This window comes from Ursus arctos, chromosome Y (genome assembly GCF_023065955.2).
Source record: "Ursus arctos isolate Adak ecotype North America chromosome Y, UrsArc2.0, whole genome shotgun sequence".
In the NCBI taxonomy this organism is placed as follows: Eukaryota; Metazoa; Chordata; class Mammalia; order Carnivora; family Ursidae; genus Ursus; species Ursus arctos.
This window is the reverse complement of record NC_079874.1, coordinates 23496397-23523331: the sequence shown is the minus strand read 5'-3', so window position 1 is coordinate 23523331 and position 26935 is coordinate 23496397. Positions and strand designations below refer to the sequence as shown.

The window sequence follows — 26935 nt, the reverse complement described above, 5'->3', positions numbered from 1 at the left end:
TACTCAACAACACATTTTATTATATTTCTCAGTGGTGATTCCTCTCTTCCCTTTTGATAAAACCCAGCTAGGCTAAGGCTTTAAGAAAGGCTTAGTTTAATAGAACTTACTATAATATTAGTTTCATTTATACATTGTACTTTAATTGTTCATAAAGCCCAAAAATATAGATTACAATGCATATGAGCATTGACAATAAATGACATATTTAACACAACCTATTCCATATAATTAAAAATACTGTACTTATTTTGCCATCAAAAGCTGTCTTGAGAAATTTCCTATACACAGTAAGTAAAAATACTATCAACTAATACGTTAATACTTCCAACGTAAAAATAACTGGGTTATCTACCACTGAATTTTTGCAACTACTAATCATACAAATTGAAAATTGCTCTTCAAACCCATGTTCTAAAAACTGCATTTTGGAAATGCTTTTTTATTTCTTTATGATGGTGGCAACATAAAATGATGAAAAGAAATGTTTAAGTTATCAAACTTAGTATAAAAATACATATGGCTACATAAATATGAAAATAGCTCCATTTCTTGACTTGAAGTGTAGACTTCTCTTTCTTAAATTATATCAAAAATCTTAGAAAACACCTAGGTAACTAGAATATACAGAAAAACTGTAAACAAACTAGCTGGAACAAGGCTTTACCAAAACCAATAATGATAAGGCAATTTATTCAAAACACCTATTAACTAGAATAAAGTAGTCACAATGGGAATGACTTGTTTCTATTGTTTAACAGCAGGTACTGTAATCTTTTATTCCTAAAGTCAATTACATCAAAAGAATAAGTGTTAAAATTTCACTTAAAGTAATTGTTTCATCAGTTATAGAGAAATGTAATACTTTAAAACAATGAAAATAAATGAGTGTGTCTTAACAAACTAAATTGATACTAAATGAAGTTTTAGTCTTCTTAAAAGGTGTTGGTCAAAATCAAAATTGTAGAATAATCCTCACAAACTCTGAGTTCAATTTAGATCTGTAAGTGAAAAGAACATGAAATCCATGGAAAAAATAATTCTTATAATACAATAAATAGTCTATTACATAATAAGGACCTCTTTACACTATCTGGGAAATACTTACATTCTTTTGAATGAAATATTCTCTATACTATTTTTCTCAATTCCTGTTTGTTTCCATTAAGCGTTTATGAACCCTTTAAGAATGTTTTATGTTATACAGCTGTTCTTAATAAAGTTTAAAATCACCTTTCTTTTCATGGTAGTGATTACAGGTGTTATACTGTGCAAGTAGGAACAGACATTTGGCAGTATAAATTACCTTAAAAATGGGAAACTGCGGTACTAAACCAAAGTCTCCTCTTCATATTCACATACACACTGTAGTTCAGCTCCTACCTAGCCTTCAATCCCATCTCAGGTGTCAAAATATGCAAATGTCCTTAATGGACAACCAACTGTTATGTTAAATTTTGGCACAGAAAATAATCGTTCTACTGTCAAAAATTAACTTAGTTGTAAGAATCCTCTGGGGCTCAGGGTCCCCAAAGGAGGTACATGAAGAAAATATCAGAACAATGTTTTCTTGCCATCCTTTTTCATTTCCTACTTCTGGGTATGCTTTAAAATATACACAACTTTTATAAAGCAGTTTAAAAATGCATATAAATGGGGCGACTGGGTGGTGCAGTCGTTAAGTGTCTGCTTTGGCTCAGGGTGTAATCCCAGTGTCCCGGGATCAAGCCCCACATCGCGCTTCTCCTCTATGAGCCTGCTGCCTCCTCTCCCACTCCCCTGCTTGTGTTCCCTCTCCCGCTGGCTGTCTCTCTCTAAATAAATAAATAAAATCTTTTAAAAAAAATAAAAAATAAAATCTAAAAATGCATATAAATGAATGGTAAAAAAATCTGGTAAAAATCTACTTTGGAGGCATGTATTCAATATTTCTTTAACTCATTGAGTAATCTAAATGATTTGAAAACACATTAAAGAATAACATGGATCTATAAATGAATAAAAGGACTGATGTTATAGATCAAGTATAGAAAAATGTAAATTGTCTAATCTTGGTGGTACATATTTAAGTGTTCACTTCACTTTAGAAACTCTCAACTTCTCCGAATGTCTGAAAATGCCCTTAATAAAGGTGTTTGTTGGTGATTAAAAGATTTGGAAATCTCTACTCTAGATCAGTGACTACCAATGTGGCATGATTTCACTTGTGCTCAACTTAAATTTCCCACAGACTGGTTTCACTTTTTTGAACAACTTTGCTATTGTGCTGCACAGTATTTGTCAGAAACAAATACTCTACATATTCTTAACGTCTAAGTATCAAATCAAATCCTCATTTGTGGTTTCTGAATTACCTTTTTTTTACAGAGATATTGAAAAACAAACAAACAAGAAAGCCTAAGCCTGATAGAAATGTAGGACATACCACCATCCCATTTCACATATACATTCCAAGAAAATCAAGATGGATTTTATTTAAATACAGTAACAACCTAACAGTGAGACATTTATTACTTTTGTACACAGTATACTGCTTTATTACGAAAAAGTATATTGCAATTTCAATCCTTGAGCAAGCTGGTTCAAACAAGATTCTTCTTTTAACCTACTAATATTTCATTAAGAAGAAGGCACATTCTCAAAACTGCTACATTTCTTAATAGCTGTCTCTATAGACACTCACTTAAGCAAGTTTTCATTATGGAGTACCCATTGTTAGAGTGAATAATATTGCTCTTTTCAAAAAGAAATGTTTCAAAGGATTATAAGGTTTCTCAAAGCATAAACCATCTGACTAGCTGGACTCTAAACATTAATGAATACTCAAATTCATGCACTGGTCTTAACATACTTAGCTTAATGTTTAACATTCCTAGATTAAACAAATCTGGGAAAGACCTTGTTTCTCTATAGATAATTTATAAACAAAACAAAATATACAAGGTTTTGTCCACTACTTACATCATCAATGTCTTCATCATCATCTCCAATATCATCAAACTGGATTTCATCATCATCTCCAGGACCAAATGTATCTGTTTCATTGATTTTGGCTAAAGACAAAATAAATATACTCATATGTATAGTCAAGATAATATTAGATAAATTAGACTACAAAAACAAGTCTGGTATAAAATACTGAACTATACAAAACACTCTCAGAAGTGACATTTCAGTTCAACCAATGTTTCATTACAAGAAAAATGTTACTAACTTCTATATAAAAATGCATCACACAAAGCAAGTTCATAATGAAATACCAAGTTCACTGCTAAGTCATTAAAATGAAGAGTATATATATATATATTTATTATATTTCTATTTTGTTTAAAAATGTAGTGTAAAAAGTGTAGTGTAAATAAAGCAGGCAGGCTCTAATTACACTAACTTAGGTATACATTTCCCAAGTATGCTTCAAATGGTTTAAAAATATGCTAACAACTTATCAGCATACATAGTGTTCTAACAGAAGAGTAGCTTACGAACTATTACACTTACCAAATCAGTCAAAAAGAGTTGGTCAAATCATGTTTATCCTCAACCAATAAAAATGAAATATGGAAGTACTGGTCTCTCATATATTTTAACGCTTCCTTAAATGTCAATAATTTCATTAGAAATTTCATGGCTTGTGTAAAAATCTTGTATTTTCATAAGAAAATGTAATGCAGTAAAAAACATATTTAAAAAAGTAGCTGCCAAGTGAATAGTGTGACCTTAGGAAATAGTACATTCCTCCTTTATGTTATGAAGGACTTATGTTAATATCTTCAAGTTTACTACAATGAAAATGCAATACTTTTGCCATTAGAAAGAAATGTCTATTAAAATATACACAACTCTACAGGAGACCATTAAGCTAAGAAAAATTGACCATTGTTTTCTATAAAAATCAAATCCAGTATCATAATAGTTCTCCTTGCTTAGCTGAAAACCAACAATTTCTTGAAAATCATTAAAAACACTATACAATACATTCTTTAACACATACTACATAGAAGGGACTATAAGGTGTTAAACTTCCCGCCAAAAGAACATTTTTTAGGAACAGAATTCTATTTATTATTAAAGTATCAATAGTATAAGATATCATAAAATATTGACATTTGGTATGACCAGCATACTAAAAACTAATTTTATAAGTACATACACAATATGTAAATGAGACAAAATTCCATCAAAATGGCTTCATCTAAACACCTACAAATAATATCCTAAGACAAGGAAATATGAAAACTTCAACATTACCATGCTCTGGAAGCTCGCCATATGCCTTCAGACTTCTAGCTTCATCAGCATTGTACTTTAAAATTACATCAGCTTTGTTATCCTTAGAAATAAACAAGTAACTGTCAAACTGATAGGTCAAAATATCAGTTGTCCCACAAATTACTTTCAAATTAACACATTAAGAAAAAGCTCACTTACTGTTCTGTTACAAATTCTCCTGTTTTTCTTCACCTACTCTCTACTTTCTTTAAGAAAAAAATTCTTGGGTTTAAACAAGTAGGAAGTTTACATGCACGACTAAATAATGATTTAGCCTAGAAAAATTACTTATATTATTCACTTTAATAAGAGAAATAAAAGAAAAAACTAAGAAAAAAGTAAAAAACAAAACAGAAAAAGGAAGGTGTAATGGATTCCTTTTAGGTTAAACACTGTCAACTCAAAGCCAAAAATGGTATGATGACATAAGAAAATTAACATACCTTTCTATATTCAGCGGTTCTTAGGATAGTTTACCTATAAGAATCACTTGTAGAGCTTTCAAAAGATACCTATGACTCCTGAAGATTGACAAACCTGAGGTGATATCCAGAATTCTGTATTTAAAAAATTCTTTTGGTTGCTTCTGATGCAAATATCCCCGATAACTGTAGTGCATTTTTTAAATCATACTTCACCATTCTAAACAATCTGAAGCATTTAGAGTTTGGAGGCTTGTAATTAACCTAAAAAAAGCGCCTAAGAAAGGCGATTAAAATGATCACAGTGCTGCAACTGCAGTATGCTATAAACCAACACTTCACAAACTGCAAAGGGCATACAAAACACATAGGAATTTTCTTAAAATTACAATCTGGAGTCAGCAGATAGCAGACTGGGCTAATAATCTGCATTTCTAACACGCTTTGCACATGGTGGTGGTGATATTGTAATATGGACAACTGAATAGCAACATTACAAAATTACTCACAAAAGATTAAGATCAGAATAGCCAGCTACCCCAGACCTTGGCTATTACTTTCTTATTAGGATATTAATCCTTTAAGAATTCTGGTTTCATTGTCCATAAAAGAAATTTAGTAACTATTCTTTCACCACTTTTGGAGTTCATATGAAGTTAAAATAAGATAATGGGCATAAAAATGATATATTTTTAACACGCGATCACAAGTTTTTATTAGACAATATTAAAAAAAGAATCAATGCATGATCAGATTCAGTCTATAAAAGTTGATACAAAAAATGAATTCAGTAAGTATCAGGATACAAAATCAAAATATGAAAATCTGTGTCTCTACAAACTAGCAATAAACTATCTGAAAAAGTATACAGGAAAACAATCCCATTTACAATAGCATCAAAACCAAAATACTTAAGATTATTTTTTTTTAAAGATTTTATTTGTAAACTACTCTCAACACCCAACATCAGGCTTGAGCTCACAATGCTGACATCAAGAGTCAGACACTCTACCAATCGAGCCAGTCAAGTCACTCCTAAGAATACAGTTAGCCAAGGGTTCAATATCTGCAAATTAATCAATGTGATACACCACATTAATAAAAGAAAGGATAAGAGCCATACTATCATTTCAATAGATGCAGAAAAAGCATATGGCAAAGTACAGCATCCATTTTTGATAAAAACCCTCAAAAAAACAGATTTGGAGAGAACATACATCAGCATCATAAAAGCCACCTATGAAAGACCCACAGCCAATATCTTTTTCAATGGGGAAAAAACTGAGAGCTTTTCCCCTACAACCAGGAAGAAGACAAGGATGTCCACTCTCACCATTCCTATTTAACACAACAGTGGAAGTCCTAGCCTCAGCAATCAGACAACAAAAAGAAATAAAAGGCAACCAAATGAGCAAGGAAGAAGTCAAACTTTCACTATCTGCAGATGACATGGTACTCTATGTACAAAACCCAAAAGCCACTACCAAAAACCTGCCAGAACTGAGTCTCAAATTCAGTGAAGTCAGAGAATACAAAATCAATACAGAGAAGTCTGTTGCATTTCTATACACCAATAGTAAGGCAGCAGAAAGAGAAATCAAGAAATCGATCCTATTTATAATTGCACCAATACTCAAGATACCTAGGAATAAACCTAATAAAAAAGGTAAAAAATATGTACTCTGAGAACTATAAAACACTGATCAAAGGAAATGAAGAGGACACAAAGAAATGGAAAGGCATTCCATGATCATGGAATGTAAGAACAAATATGGGCCAAATATCTTTATCCTACCAAAAAACATCTACACATATAATGCAATCCACATCAAAATACCAACAGCATTTTTCACCGAACTAGAACAAATGATCCTAAAATCTATGTGGAACCACAAAAAACTCCAAATACCAAAGCCACCTTGAAACAGAAGAGCAAAACCAAAGCTGGGGGCATCACAAATAGCACCAGACTTCAAGCTCTATTACAAAGCTGTAGTCATCAAGACAGTATGGTACTAGCACAAAAACAGACAGATCAATGGACCAGAAGAGAGAACCCAGAAAAAGACCCTCAACTCTATGGTCAGCTAATCATCGACAAAGGAGGAAAGACGATCCAATAGAAAAAAAGACAGTCTCTTCAACAAATGGTGTTAGGAAAACTGGACAGCCACATGCAGAAGAATGAAACTTGACCCTTCTCTTACACCATACACAAAGATACAAAGACTTAACTATGAGACGTGAAACCATAAAAATCCTTAAAAAAAAGCATAGGCAGTAACTTTTTTGATATGAGCCACAGCAACTTCTTACTAGCTATGTCTCTTGATTCAAGGGAAACAAAAAGCAAAAATAAACTATCAGGACTACATGAAAATAGAAAGCTTCTGAAGATCAAAGGAAACAATCAACAAAACCAAAAGGCAACGTTTGTAGTGGGAGAAAATATCTATAAAGGATATTTCTGATAAAGGGTTAGTACCCAAAATACATAAAGAACTTACAAATTATAAAACATGCAAAAACAATCCATTTAAAAAATGGGCAGAAGATGGAGTGCCTTGGTGGCTCAGTTGATTAAGCATTTGACATCGGCTCAGGTCCATGATCTCAGGGTCATGGGACTGAGCCTGGTGTGGGGTTCCCAGCTCAGCACGGAGTCTGCTTCTCCCTCTCCCATTCCCCCTGCTTGTGCTCCCTGTCAAATAAATAAAAATAATAATAAAAAAAATGGGCACAAGATACAAATAGTTATTTCTCCACAGAAGATATGCAGATGACTAACACACACATGCAAAGATGCTCAACATCATTCAACATCAGGGAGGTGTAATCAAAACTCCACTGAAATAAATTAACAAAACAGGAAACAACAGATGTTGGTGAGGATGCAGAGAAAGGGAAAACCTCCTGCACTGCTGGTGGGAATGCAAACTGGTGCAGCCACCTTGGAAAACAGTATGGAGGTTCCTCAAAAAGTGAAAAATAGAGCTACCCTACAGCCCAGCAATTGCACCAGTATTTTACCCAAAAATACGAATTCAAGGGGATACATGTACCCCAAAGTTTAAAGCAGCATTATCTAAAATAGCCAAACTATGGAAAGAGCCCAAGTGTGTACCAACTGATGAATGGATAAAGAAGATGTGGTATATACACACAATGGAATATTATTTAGCCATCAAAAAGAATGAAATCTTGCCATTTGCAACAATGTGGATGGAACTAGAGGGTATTATGCTAAGTGAAATAAGTCTATCACAAAAGACAAATACCATATGATTTCACTAATAAGTGGAATTTAAAAAACTAAATGAATGAGCAAAGGGAAACAAAAGAGAGAGAGACAAAGAAAGGGACCCATAATTAGAGAACAAACTGATGGTTACCAAGAGGATACAGGTGGAGGGATGGGTTAAGTAGGTGATAGTGATTAGAAGTGCACTTGTGATGAGTACGGTGTGATATATGGAAATGCTGAATCACTACATTGTATACGCGAAACTAATATTATACTGTACTAAATTAACTGGAATTTAAATAAAATTAAAAATATTCAAAAAAAATTTTTAAAAAGAGCAAATTTAAAGCAATGATGTACAAGAGCATACACTGGAAACTATAAGGTATTAATTAAGAAAAACTGAAGACACAAATAAATGGAAATATATCACATGTTCCTGAACTAGGATATTAATATTGTTTATACTATCGAAAGCAATCTACAGATTCAATGTAATTACTATCAAAATTCTAATGAATTATTTACACAAAGAGAAAAACTCTAAAATTTATATAGAATCACAAAGACTACAAACAGCCAGAGCAATCTCAATAGCAAAGCTAGAGGCATCATACATCCTGATTTCAAACTGCACTACAAAGCTATACTAATAAAGAGTATGGTAAGCATTAAAACAGACGCAGAGATCAACAGAACAGAATTGACAGCCCAGAAATAAGTCTTCACATATCAAGTCAACCAGTATTTGGCAAGAGAACCAAGGACACTCAAATGGGAAAGGATAGGTTCCTTGATAAATGGCATTAGGAGATTCTTACACCGCTAACAAAAAATAACTCAAAATGGATCAAAGAAAAGACTAAAACATGCCTGGAACTGTAAAACTAATGGATGAAAACATAGGGAAAAGCTCCTTGACACTGGCGTCGGCAATTTTTTTTTTTTTAGTGACAGCAAAGACACAAACAACAAAAGTAAAAATAAACTAGTGGGACTACATCAAACTAAAAAGCTTCTGCACTGCAAAGGAAATAGTCAACAAACATGAAGAGGTAATCTACAGAATGAGAGAAAATATATTGCAAACCATTTATCTGATAAGCAGACAAAATAAAGACATCTCAAGAGCAGAAAAAATGATTAACTTCTACTAGAAAGTAGGCAAAGGACTTGAAGACAGTTTTTCAAAGATATCCAAATGGTAACAAGTAAATAAAAAGGTAGTCAACATCATGAAGATGCAAATCAAAACCACAGTGAAATGTCACCTTGTACTTCTTAAAATCGCTTTCACCAAAAAGATAAGGTAACAAATGCAGGCCAAAAAAGAGAAAAGAAAACCGTTGTGCACTGCTGATGGAAATGTAAATTGGTAGAGCTACCACTGAACACAGTATGAAATTCCTCAAAAAATTTAAAATAGAACTTCCATATGATCCAGCAATCCCACTTCCAGGCATATATATCCAAAAGAAACAATAAATAAAAAGATCTCAAAGAGTTATATGCACCCATGTATACCATAGCCAAGACACAAAGCAATCTAAGTGTCCATCAACAGATGAATGGATAAAGACATCACATACACACGAACAGAAGAAAATTATTTAGCCATGAAAAAGAAGGAAATCTTTGTTATTTCTTACAACACAGATGAACCCTCAGGACATTAGGCTAAGTGAACTACATCAGATAGAGAAATACCGTATGACCTTACTTAAATGTAGAATGCAAAAAAGCAAAAAGCACCGACACATAGCATAAAGTGGTAGTTGCCAGGTGAAATCAGGAGATACTGGTCAAAGGCTACAAACTTCCAGTTACAAAATGACTCAGTTCTGGACATCAAATGTATAGCATGTTAACTAACTGAACTAAATATAGTAACATATTTAAATATTTTTAGAAAACAGAACTTAAATTTTCTAACCACAAAAAAAAAATAATTATATCGCAGAACAGCGATGTTAATGCCAAAGTGGGAATCATTTTGCAATATATAAAAGTATCAAGTTGTCACACTGTACAATATTATATGTCAATTATATTCCAATAAAGCTTGGGGGAGACAGATACAAAGAACAATGACACTGGCAGGAATGGTGGATTAAGAACTTCCTAAATCTGCTCTTCATAATACCAGGGAATACTAGCAAAAAGTGTCAAAATCCATTTTATCAGAATACAGAAATTATCCAATGCTTGCAATAATCTGAGAGTTAACTGCAAGCAAGTGCAAATGAACTTTAGTTTACCTTGCTCCAGTCCCATCCCTTCACCCAAGTTCTCATAACGATGAAAACCAGTATGTGAGCAGCCCCTGGAAAGGCAGAACCTGTCTGAAGAGCCTTAAAAACAACATTTGTTAGAGAACTAGTAGTTCCCAGAAATTCCCACTTATAGACCTTTTCTTAATTTTATTATCAAGAGCTTAGTCACTATTATTATTTTACTCTGGGGACTTTTACTGAGAAGGAATCAGTGGCAATTTTATAATAGTGCAATGGCTTTAAGTGGTTACAGTAAAGGCAAACAAAACCAAGAGACCAATAAACTTAAGGGGAAAAGCTTTGGAAGGCACGTCTGAAAGAGCTGGCAAGTCCAACATATTCCTGAGAAACCACATCAAGCACATGCCCAGGGCTGTGTACGTGCTTAAGAAAGACCTAGAGAGGTCCCAATCTCCCAGATTTGACTGACCTTGAAATTCTGTACAAGTATCAATATAAAAATTAAGGCAGAGTTGTCAATAGCCTGAATGTTAAATACAGTCTATACACAAAGCCTGGGAAGATTATTGGTTTCAAGTAAATCTCATCCCAAACACAAGCTGTCCACTAAGCTAACAATTCAACAGCCACACATTAGGAAAAAACATGTTCAGGAAAGTCACTAAATGAACAACAGCAAGAACAAACTGCTGGGAGAGGGAATCTGATTTCCAGTCTTGCCATATTGCGTTTGCAATTGCTAGTTTTCAACAAAACAATTATGACATCCACAAAAAAACAAAACGAACCAAAACAAAAAAACAGTAAAGTATGGCCCATGCACAAGAAAAGAAGCATTCAACAAAAACAGTTTTGAGAAAATCCAGAAATTGAACTTGAAGATTTTACCTCAGCTTTTGTAAGTATATTTAAAGAAACTATGTCTAAAAATATTAAAGATATCAGAAGAATGTCTCACTAAACCAAAAAAAGTCAATAGCAATTGATCATTTTTTAACAGAAATTCTAGACATGAAACTAGAAGAACTGCCTTCAGTATGTCTCTTTCCATAATGAACAGACTTATTCAAAAGAGCAACAACGAAATACAAGACTGAAACGTTAAAAACAACTGGACCTAAAAGGTATCTACACAAAGTTCGACAAAATAACAGCATAAAAAAATACAGCAAACTTTTGCTCACAATTTGATTGAATATGTGGTTATGAGTTCCAATAGGTAGAAAGCTCATGGATTAGTCAGTTTGTGTAAGATCTGAAGGATGATATTATATAGGGTAAATATTATGAATTTTCTAAGTGCTCATATCAAATTTATAACATATATACACAAATTTGCAATTTAACTACTGAGTTCATGTCTATTCCTTCCACAGTCATATTGTAAACCTTTTGGAGATTAAAGGTTTAACTTATTCAGCTGCTCCCCAAAACAGGATTTCTCAGACATGGATTTCAAGAACTTTAAATTTAAAAACAAAAAACACTAATTGAGGGGGGAGGAGTTAAGATGGCGGAGGAGTAGGGGTCCCCTTTTTCAGCTGGTCCCCTGAGTCTAGCTGGATAGGTACCAGACCATTCTGAACAACCATGGAATCAGCCTGAAACGCAGGAAAATACATCTGGATCTCTACAAATAAACATCTCCAGCACTGAGTATTGAGGTACGAAACGGGGGGCCGTGAAACCACGCACAGATATCGGAAGCTAAACGGAAGGGGGAAGGAGCTGCCGCGTTCAGGCACCGGGAAGCAGTAGCCACCTGCACGGGGGAGCGGGTGGACTTGTGGACCTGCATGCGCGAGAGAGCAGACTGAGACTGTGAGCCAGGGAATGCGCGCGACCAGTCTGAAAACCGGAGCTCCGGAGTGTGTGCAAACCACACTGAAACAGAGCTCCGGAGCGCGCGGGCGTGGCTGGAGGCTGGCGGTGTTAGAAACACAAAGGACAGAGAGGTGCCGGCCCTGGAAGTGAGGGCTGGGACGCCAGCTGTGGAGTGCACATCCCTGGACGCTGTAGGCTGTAGCAGCACCAACAGAAACAGAGTTAAAATGGCCAGAAGAGCTCAATGGAGAGCAGACTGTGATCCCTCTGTTCTGAGACAGAGGCTGGGATTTGGCCACTGCTGCTCTGACTCTCAGAAGAGACACAGCAAACCACCAGAGGAAAATGCCAGAGAACAAAAGCCTGGAAATACCGGCTCACAGTGTGCCCATTCTCATCCTCCCTCGCAGGGGACAGGGAGACTCTACCCAAACAGAGTTGCCTGAGTATCGGTGTGGCAGGGCCCTCCCCCAGAAGGCAGGCTGAAAAATCAAGAAGCCTACATCCCTAAGATCCCTATAAAACAAGGGCGCAAGACCTGGGTCCTGGTCAATAATTTCGGCTTTGGACAACCCCGCAACCTCTCCTCATCAGAATGACAAGAAGGAGAAATCCCCCCTAACAAAGAAAAGATAGTGAGTCTGTGGACTCTGCCACAGAACTAATGGATATGGATATAACAAATTATCAGAAATGGAATTCAGAGTAACAATGGTCAAGATGATGTGTAGACTTGAAAAAAGTATTAACGAAAATGTTAATGAGAATATAGAATCTCTAAGGGTGGAAATGAGAGTGAATCTGGCAGAAACTAAAAATTCTATGTGCCAAATGCAGTCAAAACTAGAGGCTCTGACGGCCAGGGTGAATGAGGCAGAAGAACGTATCAGCGAATTGGAGGATGAGTTAGTAGAAGAGAAAGCGAAAATAGAAGCTGGACTTAAAAAAATCCACGCCCACGAATGTAGGTTACGGGAGATTACTGAGTCAATGAAACGATCCAATGTCAGAATCATCGGCATCCCCAAGGGGGTGGAAAAAAACAGAGGTCTAGAAGAGATATTTGAACACATTGTAGCTGAAAACTTCCCTGATTTAGCAAAGGAAACAAGGGTTCGTGTTCAAGAGGCAGAGAGGACCCCTCCTAAGCTCAACCACGACAAACCTACACCACATCACGTCATAGTGCATTTCGCAAATATTGGATCCAAGAAAACAGTATTGAAAGCGGCCAGGGCAAAGAAGTTTCTCACGTACAAAGGCAAAGGTATCACGATGACGTCAGACCTGTCCACACAGACCTGGAATGAGAGAAAGGGTTGGGGGGGGGGCATTTTCAAAGCTCTTTCAGAGAAAAACATGCAGCCAAGGATCCTTTATCCAGCAAGGCTGTCATTCAGAATTGATGGAGAGATAAAGACCTTCCAGAATCGCCAGTCATTGACCAATTTCGTAACCACGAAATCAGCCCTACAGGAGATATTAAGGGGGGTCCTATAAAAGGAAAAAGGCCCCAAGAGGGATACAGAACAGAAAGTTACAAGCTATAGAAACAAAGACTTTACTGGCAACATGACATCATTAAAATCATATCTCTCAATAATCACTCTCAATATAAATGGCCTAAATGCTCCCATAAAGTGCCACAGGGTTGCAGATTGGATAAAAAGACATGATCCATCCATTTACTGTCTACATGAGACTCATTTTGAACCTAAAGATAGATTCAGACTGAAAGTGAAGGGATGGAATACCATCTTTCACGCCAATGGACCTCAAAAGAAAGCTGGGGTACCAATTCTCATATCAGACAGATTAGATTTTAAACTAAAGAATGTAGTTACAGATACAGAAAGACACTATATTATTCTTAAAGGATGTATCCAACAAGTGGATATGACAATTATAAATATCTAAGCTCCCAACAGGGAAGCAGCAAGATATACAAGCCAACTCTTAACCAGAATAAAGAGACATATAGATAAAAATACGTTAATAGTAGGGGACCTCAACACTCCACTATCAGCAACAGATAGATCACCTAAGCAGAAAATCAACAAAGAAACAAGAGCTTTGAATGCCATACTAGACGAATTGGACCTCATAGATATATACAGAACACTACACCCCAGAACCAAAGAATACTCATTCTATTCTAATGTCCATGGAACATTCTCCAGAATAGACCATCTTCTGGGTCACAAAACAGGTCTCAACCGATACCAAAAGACTGAAATTATCCCATGCATATTCTCAGACCACGATGATTTGAAATTGGAACTCAACCACAAGGAAAAATTTGGAAGAAACTCAAACACTTGGAGACTAAGAACCATCCTGCTCAAATAATTCGATAAACCAGGAAATCAAAAATCAATTTAAACAATTTATGGAGACAAAAGAGAATGAAAACACAATGGTCCAAAACCTATGGGACACTGCAAAGGCAGTCCTAAGGGGAAAATACATAGCCATCCAAGCCTCACTCAAAAGAATAGAAAAATCTAAAATGCAGTTTTTATATTCTCACCTCAAGAAGCTAGATCAGTAACAGAAGGACAGGCCTAATCCACGCACGAGAAAGCAGCTGATCAAGATTAGAGCAGAAAACAATGAATTAGAAACCAGAGGTACAGTAGAGCAGATCAACAGGACTAAAAGCTGGTTCTTGGAGGGGCGCCTGGGTGGCACAGCGGTTAAGCGTCTGCCTTCGGCTCAGGGCGTGATCCTGGCGTTATGGGATTGAGCCCCACGTAAGGCTCCTCCGCTGTGAGCCTGCTTCTTCCTCTCCCATTCCCCCTGCTTGTGTTCCCTCTCTCGCTGGCTGTCTCTATCTCTGTCAAGTAAATAAATAAATAAATCTTTAAAAAAAAAAAAAAAAAAAGCTGGTTCTTGGAGAAAATCAATAAAATTGACAGACCACTGGCAAGACTTATCCAAAAGAAAAGAGAAAGGAACCAAATTATTAAAATTATGAATGAAAAAGGAGAGGACACGACCAACACCAATGGAATTGGAAGGATTATTATATTTATGGGAGAATTTAGGCCATTTACATTGAGAGTGATTATTGAGAGATATGAAGATCCAACAGTACATTAAAAGGATTATCCACCATGACCAAGAGGGATTCATCCGTCGGATGCAAGGGTGGTTCAACATTCGCAAATCAATCAGTGTCTTAGATTTTATCCAGAAACAAAAATTCACAAATCATATGATTCAATAGATGCACAAAAAGCATTTGACAAAATACAGCATCCTTTCCTGATTAAAACCCTTCAGAGTGCAGGGATAGAGGGTACATTCCTCAATCTCATAAAAACCATCTATGAAAAGCCTACAGAGAATATCGTTCTCAATGGGGAAAAGCTGGAAGCCTTTCCCTTAAGAATAGGAACACGACAAGGATGCCCACTCTCACCATTATTATTCAACATAGTACTAGAAGTCCTTGCAACAGCAATTAGACAACAAAAAGCGATAAAAAGTATCCAAATCGGCAAAGAAGTCGTCAAACTGTCTCTCTTAGCGAACGACATGATATGGAAAACCCAAAAGTATCCACCCCCAAACTACTAGAAGTTATAGAACTATTGAGTAATGTGGCGGGATACAAAATCAATGTTAAGAAATCAGTTGCATTTTTATACACGAATAATGAGACCGAAGAAAGAGAAATTAGGGAATCCACTCCATTTACAATAGCACCAAAAATCATACAACATCTCGGAGTTAACTTAACTTGAGACATAAAGGATCTATATTCTAGAAACTACAAATCACTCTTGAAAGACATTAAAGAAGACACAAAAAGATGGAAAAACATTCCATGCTCATGGATCGGAAGAATTAACATAGCAAAACGTCCATGCTACCCAAAGCAATCTACACTTTCAATGCCATCCCAATCAAAATACCGATGACATTTTTCAAAGAACTGGAACAAACAGCTCTTAAATTTGATGGAACCAGAAAAGGGCCCGAATTGCCAAGGAATTGTTGAAAAGGAAAAACAAAGCTGGGGGCATCACAATGCTGGATTTCAAGCTATACTACAAAGCTGTGATCACAAAGACAGCATGGTACTGGCACAAAACCAGACACGTAGACCACAGGAACAGAAGAGAGAACCCAGAAATGGACCCTCGGCTCTTTGGGCAACTAATATTTGACAAAGCAGGAAAAAACATCCAGGGGAAAAAAGATAGTCTCTTCAATAAATGGTGCTGGGAAAATTGGACAGCTACATGCAAAAGAATGAAACTTGACCACTCTCTCACACCATAATCAAAGATGAACTCCAAATGGATGAAAGACCTCAATGTGAGACAGGAATCCATCCAAATCCTAGAGGAGAGCATAGGCTGCAACCTCTTTGACATCGGCCACAGCAACTTTTTTCATGACACATCTCCAAAGGCAAGAGAAACAGAAGAAAATATGAACTTGTGGGACTTCACCAAGATAAAAAGCTTCTGCACAGCCAAGGATACAGTCAAAAAAACTAAGAGGCAGCCCACGGAATGGGAGAAGATATTTGAAAATGACACTACAGATAAAAGACTGGTATCCGAGATCGACAAATAACTTCTCAAACTCAATATACAAGAAACAAATCATAAAATGCGCAGAAGATATGAACAGACACTTTTCCAGTGAAGACATACAAATGGCTAACAGACACATGAAAAAAGGTTCAAAATCATTAACCATCAGGGAAATTCAAATCAAAACCACACTGAGATACCACCTTACGCCAGTTAGAATGGCAAAAATTGACAAGGCAAGAAACAAGAATTGCTGGAGAGGATGTGGAGAAAGGGGATCCCTCCTACATTGTTGGTGGGAATGCAAGCTGGTACAGCCACTCTGGAAAACAGTGTGGAGGTCCCCTAAAAAGTTAAAAATTGAGCTACCCTATGATCCAGCAATTGCACACTGGGTATTTACCCCAAAGATACAGACGTAGTGAAGAGAAGGGCCATATGCACCCCAATGTTCATAGCAGCAATGTCCACAATAGCTAAATCGTGGAAGAATCGAGATGCCCTTCAACAGGTGACTGGATTAAGAAGCTGTGGTCCATATATACCATGGAATGTTACTCAGCTATCAAAAAGAACGATTTCTCAACATTTGCTGCAACATGGACGGCACTGGATGAGATAATGCTAAGTGAAATAAGTCAAGCAGAGAAGGACAATTATCATATGGTTTCTCTCATCTATGGAACATAAGAACTAGCAAGATCGGCAGGAGAAGAAAGGGATAAAGAAAGGGGGGTAGGGGCGCCTGGGTGGCTCAGTTGTTAAACGTCTGCCTTTGACTCAGGGCGTGATCCCATCATTCTGGGATCGAGCACCACATTAGGCTCCTCTGCTGGGAGCCTGCTTCTTCCTCTCCCACTCCCCCTGCTTGTGTTCTCGGTCTCACTGGCTGTCTCTCTCTTTGTAAAATAAATAAATAAAATCTTTAAAAAAAGAGGGGGGAATCAGAAGGGGGAATGAAGTATGAGAGCTATGGACTCTGAGAAACAAACTGAGGGCTCCGGCGGGGGGAATGGGATAGGCTGGTGATGGGTAGTAAGGAGGGCACATATTGCATGGTTTATTGGGTGTTATACACAACTAATGAATCATCGAACTTTACATCATAAACCAGGGATGTACTGTATGGTGACTAACATAATATAATAAAAAAAATTATTATAAAAAAATTTCTAATTGATGATGAGATCCTACCATGACATTATTAAATTTTTGTTACGACAAGAACCCTAATAAAAATCACCATCATATAGACTATCACTTCATTTCAGAAAAAGTAACTTAAAAAATATTTTTAAAAAAGAAAACACAATTTAGCTTCATGAGAAAAACCATATAACCACATATCTTCTCATTGCACCACGGAACAGTGAAGATATTAGTCCACATCAATATTGTACAGACTGAGGGGACCCTGGCTGGCTCAGTCAGTTAAGTGTCTGCTTCGGCTCAGATCATGATCCCAAGGTCCTGGGATTGAACCCTGCTCAGTAGGGAGGCTGCTTCTCTCTCTCCCTGCTTGTGCTCTCTCTTGCTATCTCGCACTATAAATAAATAAAGAAAACTTAAAAAAAAAATATTTCACAGACAGGCATTTTTGGGAACCATAATCCCTGGAATACCCAGCATAATGCCTAAAATTTAACTGGCCTTTAAACGAATATGAACAGACTAATCTTTGGTATCTATCCAAACTTTGTAAGAGAGTATGTACTGCATACTATAGTTAAAGAAAAATTATACATAAAGAACAATATTGAATCAGCCAGTCTTCTCATAACATACATGTATCATTAATCTCTGTGGGAATTATTCTGAATTAGGAAAGTACTACAGTCTTGAACATCACTGGCCCTTAATATATTTTGAAAATAGAATGGTGAGGATTCATAAATGCCTAGAACTAATCAAACATATCCATATTGTCTCTTCTAAGCATTAATGACTTATTAAACACAAGGACACAATATAACTTTAAGTGTATTTGTTACCTGATAGTCTCGAAGACCAACCAATATAATGTCTGAGGTATTTATCCAAACCTATAAAAGAAAATTTACTGCATACCACATTTAATCAAAAACAAGTAAGAAAAAAGAATGTTAAACCATTCTCCCAACAAAAAAAAATTCACCCAGTGTGGAAAAAAGTTCCTATAAAGAATTAAGGAAAAACAGCAGCATATATATACCACACTTCATGTGTGTATTTATACATAAACATGTATATAGAAGCAAAATTCGTCTAGTTTATGTAGTTTTAGCATACCAGGAAAAAAACTGTACTATACACTTGAGTTAGTTTCAAATTTTCTAATTTAGGATGTTAAAATATTAATAATTTTAAGTAGTTTAAAAATCACAAAAGAAGCATCATTTGTGACATGGACATCAGAGGTTTTTAATCACAATCCACTCAAATGATAATCAATTATTCAAAATATATGAAAATCAGCCACCAACATTAACAGCCACTCTGTTACGAGTCTACAAATATATAGGCTCTAAACCCATCATTTATTTAGAAAACAACATGTTAACAGAACAAAAAAATTTTAATTATAAAATCAGAGATGAAGGAACTTTTAACCAACATGAGTAATAAATCTGTCTGAGCTACTATGACAACGAATTAAATACTATTACTTAACATAATCCAATTTAATTTTTTCCTAAAACATTTTTCCCAAACCAAAATCTAGTCAAGGAACATGCACTATAATTAGCAGTCTCTTTAGTCTTCTTTGATGTTAATTCTTAGCTTTTTTCTTTCTTTTCTGACAAATTTTTAAAAGTGTTTTGTAGATTGGATTTGTCTGACTGTTTCCTCAATATTATAATCAGAGTAAACATTTGTGGCAGAACTACAATATTGATGAAACTGGTAAATCTTTGTAAAACACAAACTTCTATTATATAAGTTATCATCAAAGATTTTATTTTTCTTAATTACAACGTCCTCTAAAAAACTACTCTTTGAAATCTTCGGGAACTTACAAAAATAAGTTGCTTGGCCTATATACAGCTAAAGCAGAGCCATTTTTTTAAAAAAGCAAATTTTGTATTAAACTGAAACAAATCTCCATACCTACCTTTTTTCTCAATTTTCCTCTGATATGACATAATCTCTTTACACCATCAAAACACATAGCTTCTAATCTTCCATTTCCCAACATTTTAATTACCTGAGCATACTCTGAGGGGTTGAGGGGGAAGAATATAGAATACTGTTCAATATTTGTTAAAAGGTCGTAATTGAAATTAGCATACAATTAACAGCCTCATTTTTACTGGTAAACATACATCAAACCATAATTTTTTTTAAAAAGGGATAAGCCTTCATCAACAAAAAAGCTTAAATATTCTACCGAGAAAGGGTTCTTCCAAGGTGATATATATACATATATATCTCTCTAATATAGTTAACATATATTACTCTAAAATAGGTGATATATTCTAATTATACTCAAGCAAACCACAGAACTCCCTGTTGAACAATTTCTACAGCCTCTTCCAGCTACACTTACATACTTTACCACCTTATTTTTAGAGTAAGTAAAAGCCAACAGAAGAATTTGTCTACGATTACAAATGCCATTTCCATGACATGCTATCTCTGTTAATACAAACATTTTAATTTTAAGTAAATCAGTTCACTTTTATCTTCATGACTGAGTGCTCTACTTTAGATATCAAATTTGCTCACTCTAAAATGTAAACTGTAATCCTGGCTTATCAATTTCTCACATTTGGCTAGAAGTCAAATCTTGACTCTTCTTTCCTCCAGAAACTTTAGTAGTAAAAAACCCGTAAGTTAATTAATAATAAGCTTTTATTTACTTTAGAATAACTTGGTGATTATCCTAAAGTTATTTAATAAGAATAATGTTCCAAGATAAAATGCCAAATGTTTAAAATATTTCCAAAAGCAATATTCTTTAGGAAGCCACCTTATTCTATTGCCACTAGAAAATACTGGTAAGATAAGAGCATTAGTCACATGAAGCAGTGTCTTCTAGACTTAAACACCAAAGGCAGAAGTGCAAGTGAGGAGAAGGAAACATAATTACTACAAAACCCACTCACTACTAAAGTTTATATTAAGAACTAACCCCAAGGAGAGCCTGCACTAATTTATAATTACACTGACAGATAAATTAGAATACACTGTTGGGGATTACATGATGAGCTTCCACTTCTTCAACGTGGGAAAAATAAAACAACAAAGAAGAAAACATGAAAAAAATTAGAAAATTGGCCTGAAAACAAACTTCTAATGGAAGTGAGAAATACAAAGGTTAAATAACTGTCTTTTCACAGACAACACATTTTATATATACAATAAAAATGCCAACTTTCTAGTGGCTTGCATGCATACCATGACTACAAGGTTTTGTTATAAGGTGCTGGAAATTACTGACAACTGAAGAAATGTGAATATATATTATAACAGTAAATCAGAACCATCCAATAGAACTTTTCTCTGTTGATGGTAACATATAAATGAACTGAATAATACGGTAATTCAAAATTTGAATTTCACTTCATTTAAATAGCCATATACAGTCAGTGGCTAATATAGCAGATACCACTACACAATACTATGTAACACAATTTTGTTTTGTTTTGTTTCTGTTGATTATAATCCCTGTTGTACTCTTCATCTTCATGACTTATTTTAAAGGTGCAAGTTTGTTTTATAATTATAACAGCGTGTTAAAGTTAAATTTCTTGTAATAATTCTGTAATTATGAAAGAAAAAGCCCTTGTCTTACGAGATAATGTTGAGGTGTTACAGGGCTGAAGTCTCTAACTATGGAATAAGGTGTCTGTAAGAAAGTTTAAAACTTTAGGGAAAAAAATGTAAACACCTATTGAAAGTATAAAAAGAAAATGTTAAAAACTAAAGAACGTAGGTAAAGAGATGAGAGTCTGTTATACCCATATACGATTTTTCTGAAGAGTTTAAATTTGTTTTTAACATGGAAAAAATAACTTCCAGTCTTTTTTTAAAAACTCATTTTCTGTATCTTTGGCCTTCCTTAATCCAATAGGGTTAATCAATAATTCATTTTTATTACATTTTATGATTATGTGTTAGCATCACTGGAGAATGGAGGGCCCAAGGTCAGGATATACTCCTCAAAAATATCAGAGTATGATATTTTTAATGATGCCATTCTGGGCTTAATTTGCTCTAAATCATATAATTCTTTCAGTTATAACCTGTTCTTTACAAAACAATGAGAACTGTATTTACAAAAATGCCAGCAATTAATCCTCTTTCCAGAGCTAGTATAAAACTCGTTATTTAGTAGACAAATTCTGGGGAATTGGGTTAGGGGATTATAAATGAGGAACAGCAAAATGCTCAGGATTATGCATAAGATTCTTTTTCAGGTTAAACGCTGAAATTCACATTAATTAGAAAAAGATGTTAGTAAGTTAAAAAATTTTACCTTGTCCATCCTCTTTGAACACCAATTCTCTTTTTTCAGATTCATTTTCATTCTTACCCCTGCGCCGGTTTTTACCTCCTTTACCTGGTTGATTTAAAAGTAAATAAAAAAATTAAGTGTAATAGTCTGTACTTTATATAGTAAATTATGAAACAAGCTAAAATAAGGCTTACAAAATTTTTAAAATCACTTAGAGAAAAATATTATCATTTAAATAGTACTACAACACTAACAGAATTCTAAGATTTTTAAAAATTTATATAATTTGGTTACCTAACTGGTTACACGTATAATTTTTCAATGGTTCCTTTCTAGTTGTTTACTAGGTTAACATATAATAAAACTGCACCCTTCCTGGACATTTGTTTTTGAATTTTTCTGACATAAAAGTACACAGAAGAAAAATTTCATTAGTTGAGCTATTAGTATTTTATTGTCTTTGCTTTCCAAATAAAAATAGGATTCCAAACATTCTCTTCTATAACCTATTTTAATTACAGTCAATAAATAATCCCTTTCATATCAATAGAGACTTAGAGAACATTTTCATGTGTGGTTAATTCCTTATTTTGATAACCTGTGTTTCAATTATTAAATTATGTTATATTGAAGATTATTCTACAAATTCCACAGTATAAATGTATTTCCTTAGACTATTATGAACTGTACTAACCGCTATTTGCATTAGTGAAACAGGAGTATTATGTAGTTCCTTGCAATAACCGTACCATGTTAAAAATTTAAAACCACAGTTAACTTCCATTTTTCAATTTTTGCTTTAACTAAAGTTGAATATTTGAATATAGTATTAACTTTCTTTCTTTCAGGCTTTTTATTAAATAATGAAGGTGTACTTTATGGGGTTTTATTTCCATTTCTGAATGTAAACCACAAGAGCAGTCGTTTTCAAAGGTTGGAGAAAGGCTGTAAGCAGTAGTAATAAGGCACCGACGGGAATAATGTTAAACAAAAGTTCACTTTCGAAATAGAATTTAAAAATGTCTGTCTGAGCACTGTGCAAATATCAATCTTCTTCAATGTACTCTTGCCCTGTTAGGGCAGTTTGCCACTGTTGTGTTATAGTAAAAGGTAGGTGGGCCTGAAAAATTTTTAATCCATTTGGTTTCACTACGTTATGCATTGTTATACGGCATCAAAAGTAATTTCCCAGATAAAGAAAGATGTTGAATACCTCAAACGTGGTTTATGTAGGTTAGTACTCCCACTTGGAGTTCAAAGTACACTTATTAAATCTGATCATTTGTGAAGTGTATGTAGGAGAATAGGGCAGATAGAAACCTTTACTTTCAGTACACGTTATAGGAAACGAAGCCTGAAAACTTTGGTAAATATGTAAAATGCCTTCTGGAAAAGATTTTTAAAATGTGAAGGGCCAGAGGAAAAGTCAACCACCACATATGAAGCTATATGGGAATTAGGGTTTCACCTACAGTTTACAAGAAAAGATAGTACGTTCAACAATACTGAAGTGTCCTTAAAGAAACACCACATCTGGTAGTCGTAAAAGCAGGAAACACAACTGTTCTTGAACAGTGCCAGGATGGACAAAAATGCTACACTTGGGAAACCCTGGCCACCTCGGCGAGGTCTTCCCCACAGGTCCATAAAGCGTCGCGGTCAGTCTGACGCCAATCGGGAGCAAAGCCTACATTCTCCCGCAGGAGGCCCTACAAAAATGGCGTCGGCTCCATTGCAATGTGACCAAACTGGGAGGGAAGTAACGTCTCAGCTCCTATCCTGAGCGAGGTCTACTGGAAAGGAAGAATGGTCACTGGGCCTGGTCTCAGGTCTGCGCCGAGAGCAGTGGGCCGCACGTTACCTTTATTCTTTGGCATGGTGGTAACTGATATGTCCCGGCGCTTGCGACTTCTTTCCTGGGGAGGCGGCGGAACAGCTATTTCTCCAAGGGATGTAACGGAGGAAGTAATCGCAGCCTGAGCGTGACTGACAATAATTTGCGCCGAGCTCCACAAAGTCGCCCAGGAAGTGCGATTGCACGCAAAGCAAACGGCGTTGGGGCCGCTTGCGTCACTTTTCCGTGCCTCCAGCACCGGAATAGATTTACACCCCTGTCCTATTGCTTCTACTGAGCATGTGTAGCTACTGACTGATGGTTCTTGGAAGAAGAGAGAAGGACTCTGAAATAGCAAATCAAGAGGTGAAAGTCCTGCGAAGGCAAGTACACTTGAGCTGAAAAGAAACGGAATCAAGGATGGAGTATGCCGAACCATGTGTTCTAATGAAAGAATCTTTAAAGGAAACCGCACTGCCAGTTTAAACCAGAAGTCGGCTGCCTTCTTGTGTCTCCCGGTTTCACAAGTTATGGACACATTATTCTTGCCTCTTACCTAGATTTTAATAAGTCATGTTCCCATGCTAAGGTATTTCGTAGTACTTACGAGAGCCAAGACACCCTTTGTGCAATATACTTGTTACTACTTTTTCTTTTTTTCTTTTTAAAATTGAGATATAAGTCTACTGTAAAATTGTGTAACTTTAAATTTAACATTCTGTAATGTGTTAACTAGATATTCATGTATTGAAATATAATTACCACCATAACTTTACCTAAAACTTTATATTACTTCACATAAGTATCATAGCTGGCTATAACGCTTAACATCTACACCATTAGTAACTTGAACTATGTAACACAGTACTGTTACCATAAACACTATGCTATGCATTACACAACTTCTTCAAAATTTGTCTTCCTTACCTCACTGTAAACCTTAACAGGACAGACACTTTAGCTATTCCTCACCTTTACCAACACTCACCAGAATATCTAAGAAGCACTAAATGTAGATAAAACAGAAAAGAAGTGAGAATAAACAGAGGAAAACTTAAACTCAGCCTCTTAATTTTACAATAAATACCATTTAACCAATTGCCGAAGATGTCTAGCCCACAAATTATCCTATGAGAAATTCCACTTCATTATGATACATAATCATTTAATATGTTGCTACTGTTTTGTTGAGAATATCTGCATCTGTGTTAATAACAGACATTACCCTATACTTCTTGTAATGTCTTTATCTGGCTTTGGAATAAGAAAAATATGACTTCATTGAATAATGTCATGTTTCCTCTTCCACTGTTTTATAAGTTCTTTTTTCAGTGATGGGTAGAATTCACCAATCTGACAAAGCTAGATTCACTAGTCACCAACTAGAGCTATTTGGTCCCGGCCTTAACTTTTGTGGAAGCTTTTCATTACTGATCAGTTTTACATTATACATTTGGTTAGGTTTTCTATTTCTTTTGACACATTTTTGGTAGTTTGTATTTTTCAGAAATTAATTTATCTATGTTTTCTAATTTGTACGTATACAATTATGTATTCTTTCATAATCCTTTTTATTTTATTTTAAAATAAAAATAAAATAATTCCATTTAACTTATGAAGGGCAGTAGTAACACCCCAGTTTTTGTTGCTGACTATAATTTTAGTCTTCTTTCTTTATTTCTCTCAATCTAGTGTTGGGAAATTGCAATTCAAAATAAAATCTTATCCCAACCCAGATATCCTCTCCAGTGTGAAAATAAACGGAAACCCCAGTAATATGGATTTGGGAAGCCAGAAAGGGAGCTCCCATGTTCTATGATTCATCATCAATTGCAACAGGGACCATGCAAGTAAATAACTACTTTAGCTACTAAAATAAACAAACAAACGACCCTGAAGCAAGATGCAAGGGCATTGATAACTTTATACAGAGGATGAACCTAGCCTAATCCATCCTGCTGTGAGCTTTCGCATTGTCAATTCTCTCTAGGATCTTCAAGCATCAGTGATCATTGTTACCTTTTATCCTAATCCTATCTATATGTGTAAGATAGTTACATATAATCACTCAGCGCTCTGATTAAAATAAATAAATAAGGTGAGTCTTTAAAGAACTTTATTTCTTCATTCAGGTTATGAGTGATCATCCCCTATCTTGTCTTTTCACCCACTAGGATTCCCTCAAACACTTCCAACAGGGCAGGTTAGTGCTAACAAAGTCCTTCAACTGTGTTTAGATGGGAGTCCTAGTACCTTTTTCACTTTTATTTTGCTAATATAGAGTGATTGTTTAACAGATTTTTAGTTAGGTAGGTACCTAGGTAGGTTGTTTGTTTATGTATTTATTTATTTATTAGTACATTGAATTTATCAGTGCCCTGGCTTCTGGCTTTCAAAGTTTCTGATGAAAAATCTGTTGATAATTTTATTGAGGATCACTTGTATGGGATGAGTCCCTTCTACGTGGTTTCATGATTTTCTCTTTCCTTTTTGCTTCAAACATTTGATTTTAAAATTTTAATGTGAGTCTCTGAGTTAATTTCATTTGCAGTTAATTGAGCTCCTTGGTGGTTTATATATGTCTTTTCTTAAATTTGAGGTTTTCAATCATTATATCTTCATATACTCTCTTTGCCTGACCTTTGTCTTCCTTCTGGAATTCCCTCAATGCCTTGTCAATCAAGTTGATGGTCCTTTAAGTTTGCTTCACTTTTCTTCAAACTTTTCTTTCCTTCTCTTTCTCATATTCGGTAATATCCATTGTCCTATCATCTAGTTTGCTGATTCGATCTTCTTTCTGTTCAAATCTATTTTTGTTTTTTCTTTTGTTTTGTTTTGTTTCTTTATAATTTTTATTTTGTTATATTAGTCACCATATAGTACACCCCCAGTTTTTGATGCAATGTTCCATGATTCATTATTTGCGTATAACACCCAGTGCACCATTAAATACGTGCCCTCCTTAATACTCATCACTGGCCTATCCCAATCCCACACCCTTCTCCCCTCTGAAGCCCTCAGTTTGTTTCCCAGAGACCACAGTCTCTCATGGTTCATTCCCCCTTCTGTTTACCCCCCTTCATTCTTCCCTTCCTTCTCCTACCGATTTTCCTATTTCTTA

General features: G+C 35.3%; 1 protein-coding gene across 1 annotated transcript; it reads right to left on the bottom strand.

Moving 5' to 3' along the window:
- LOC113248379 (eukaryotic translation initiation factor 1A, X-chromosomal) lies at window positions 1-24024 on the bottom strand. The gene is made up of 7 exons (XM_026489781.4): window positions 23842-24024; window positions 22002-22085; window positions 19635-19738; window positions 18535-18585; window positions 4249-4330; window positions 2962-3053; window positions 1-1001 (listed from the first exon to the last, which is right to left on the bottom strand). Exons 1-7 carry the CDS (start codon window positions 23855-23857, stop codon window positions 996-998), a joined length of 435 nt encoding a protein of 144 aa, XP_026345566.1. The 5' UTR covers window positions 23858-24024; the 3' UTR covers window positions 1-995.
- Between the last annotated feature and the right edge of the window lie 2911 nt (window positions 24025-26935).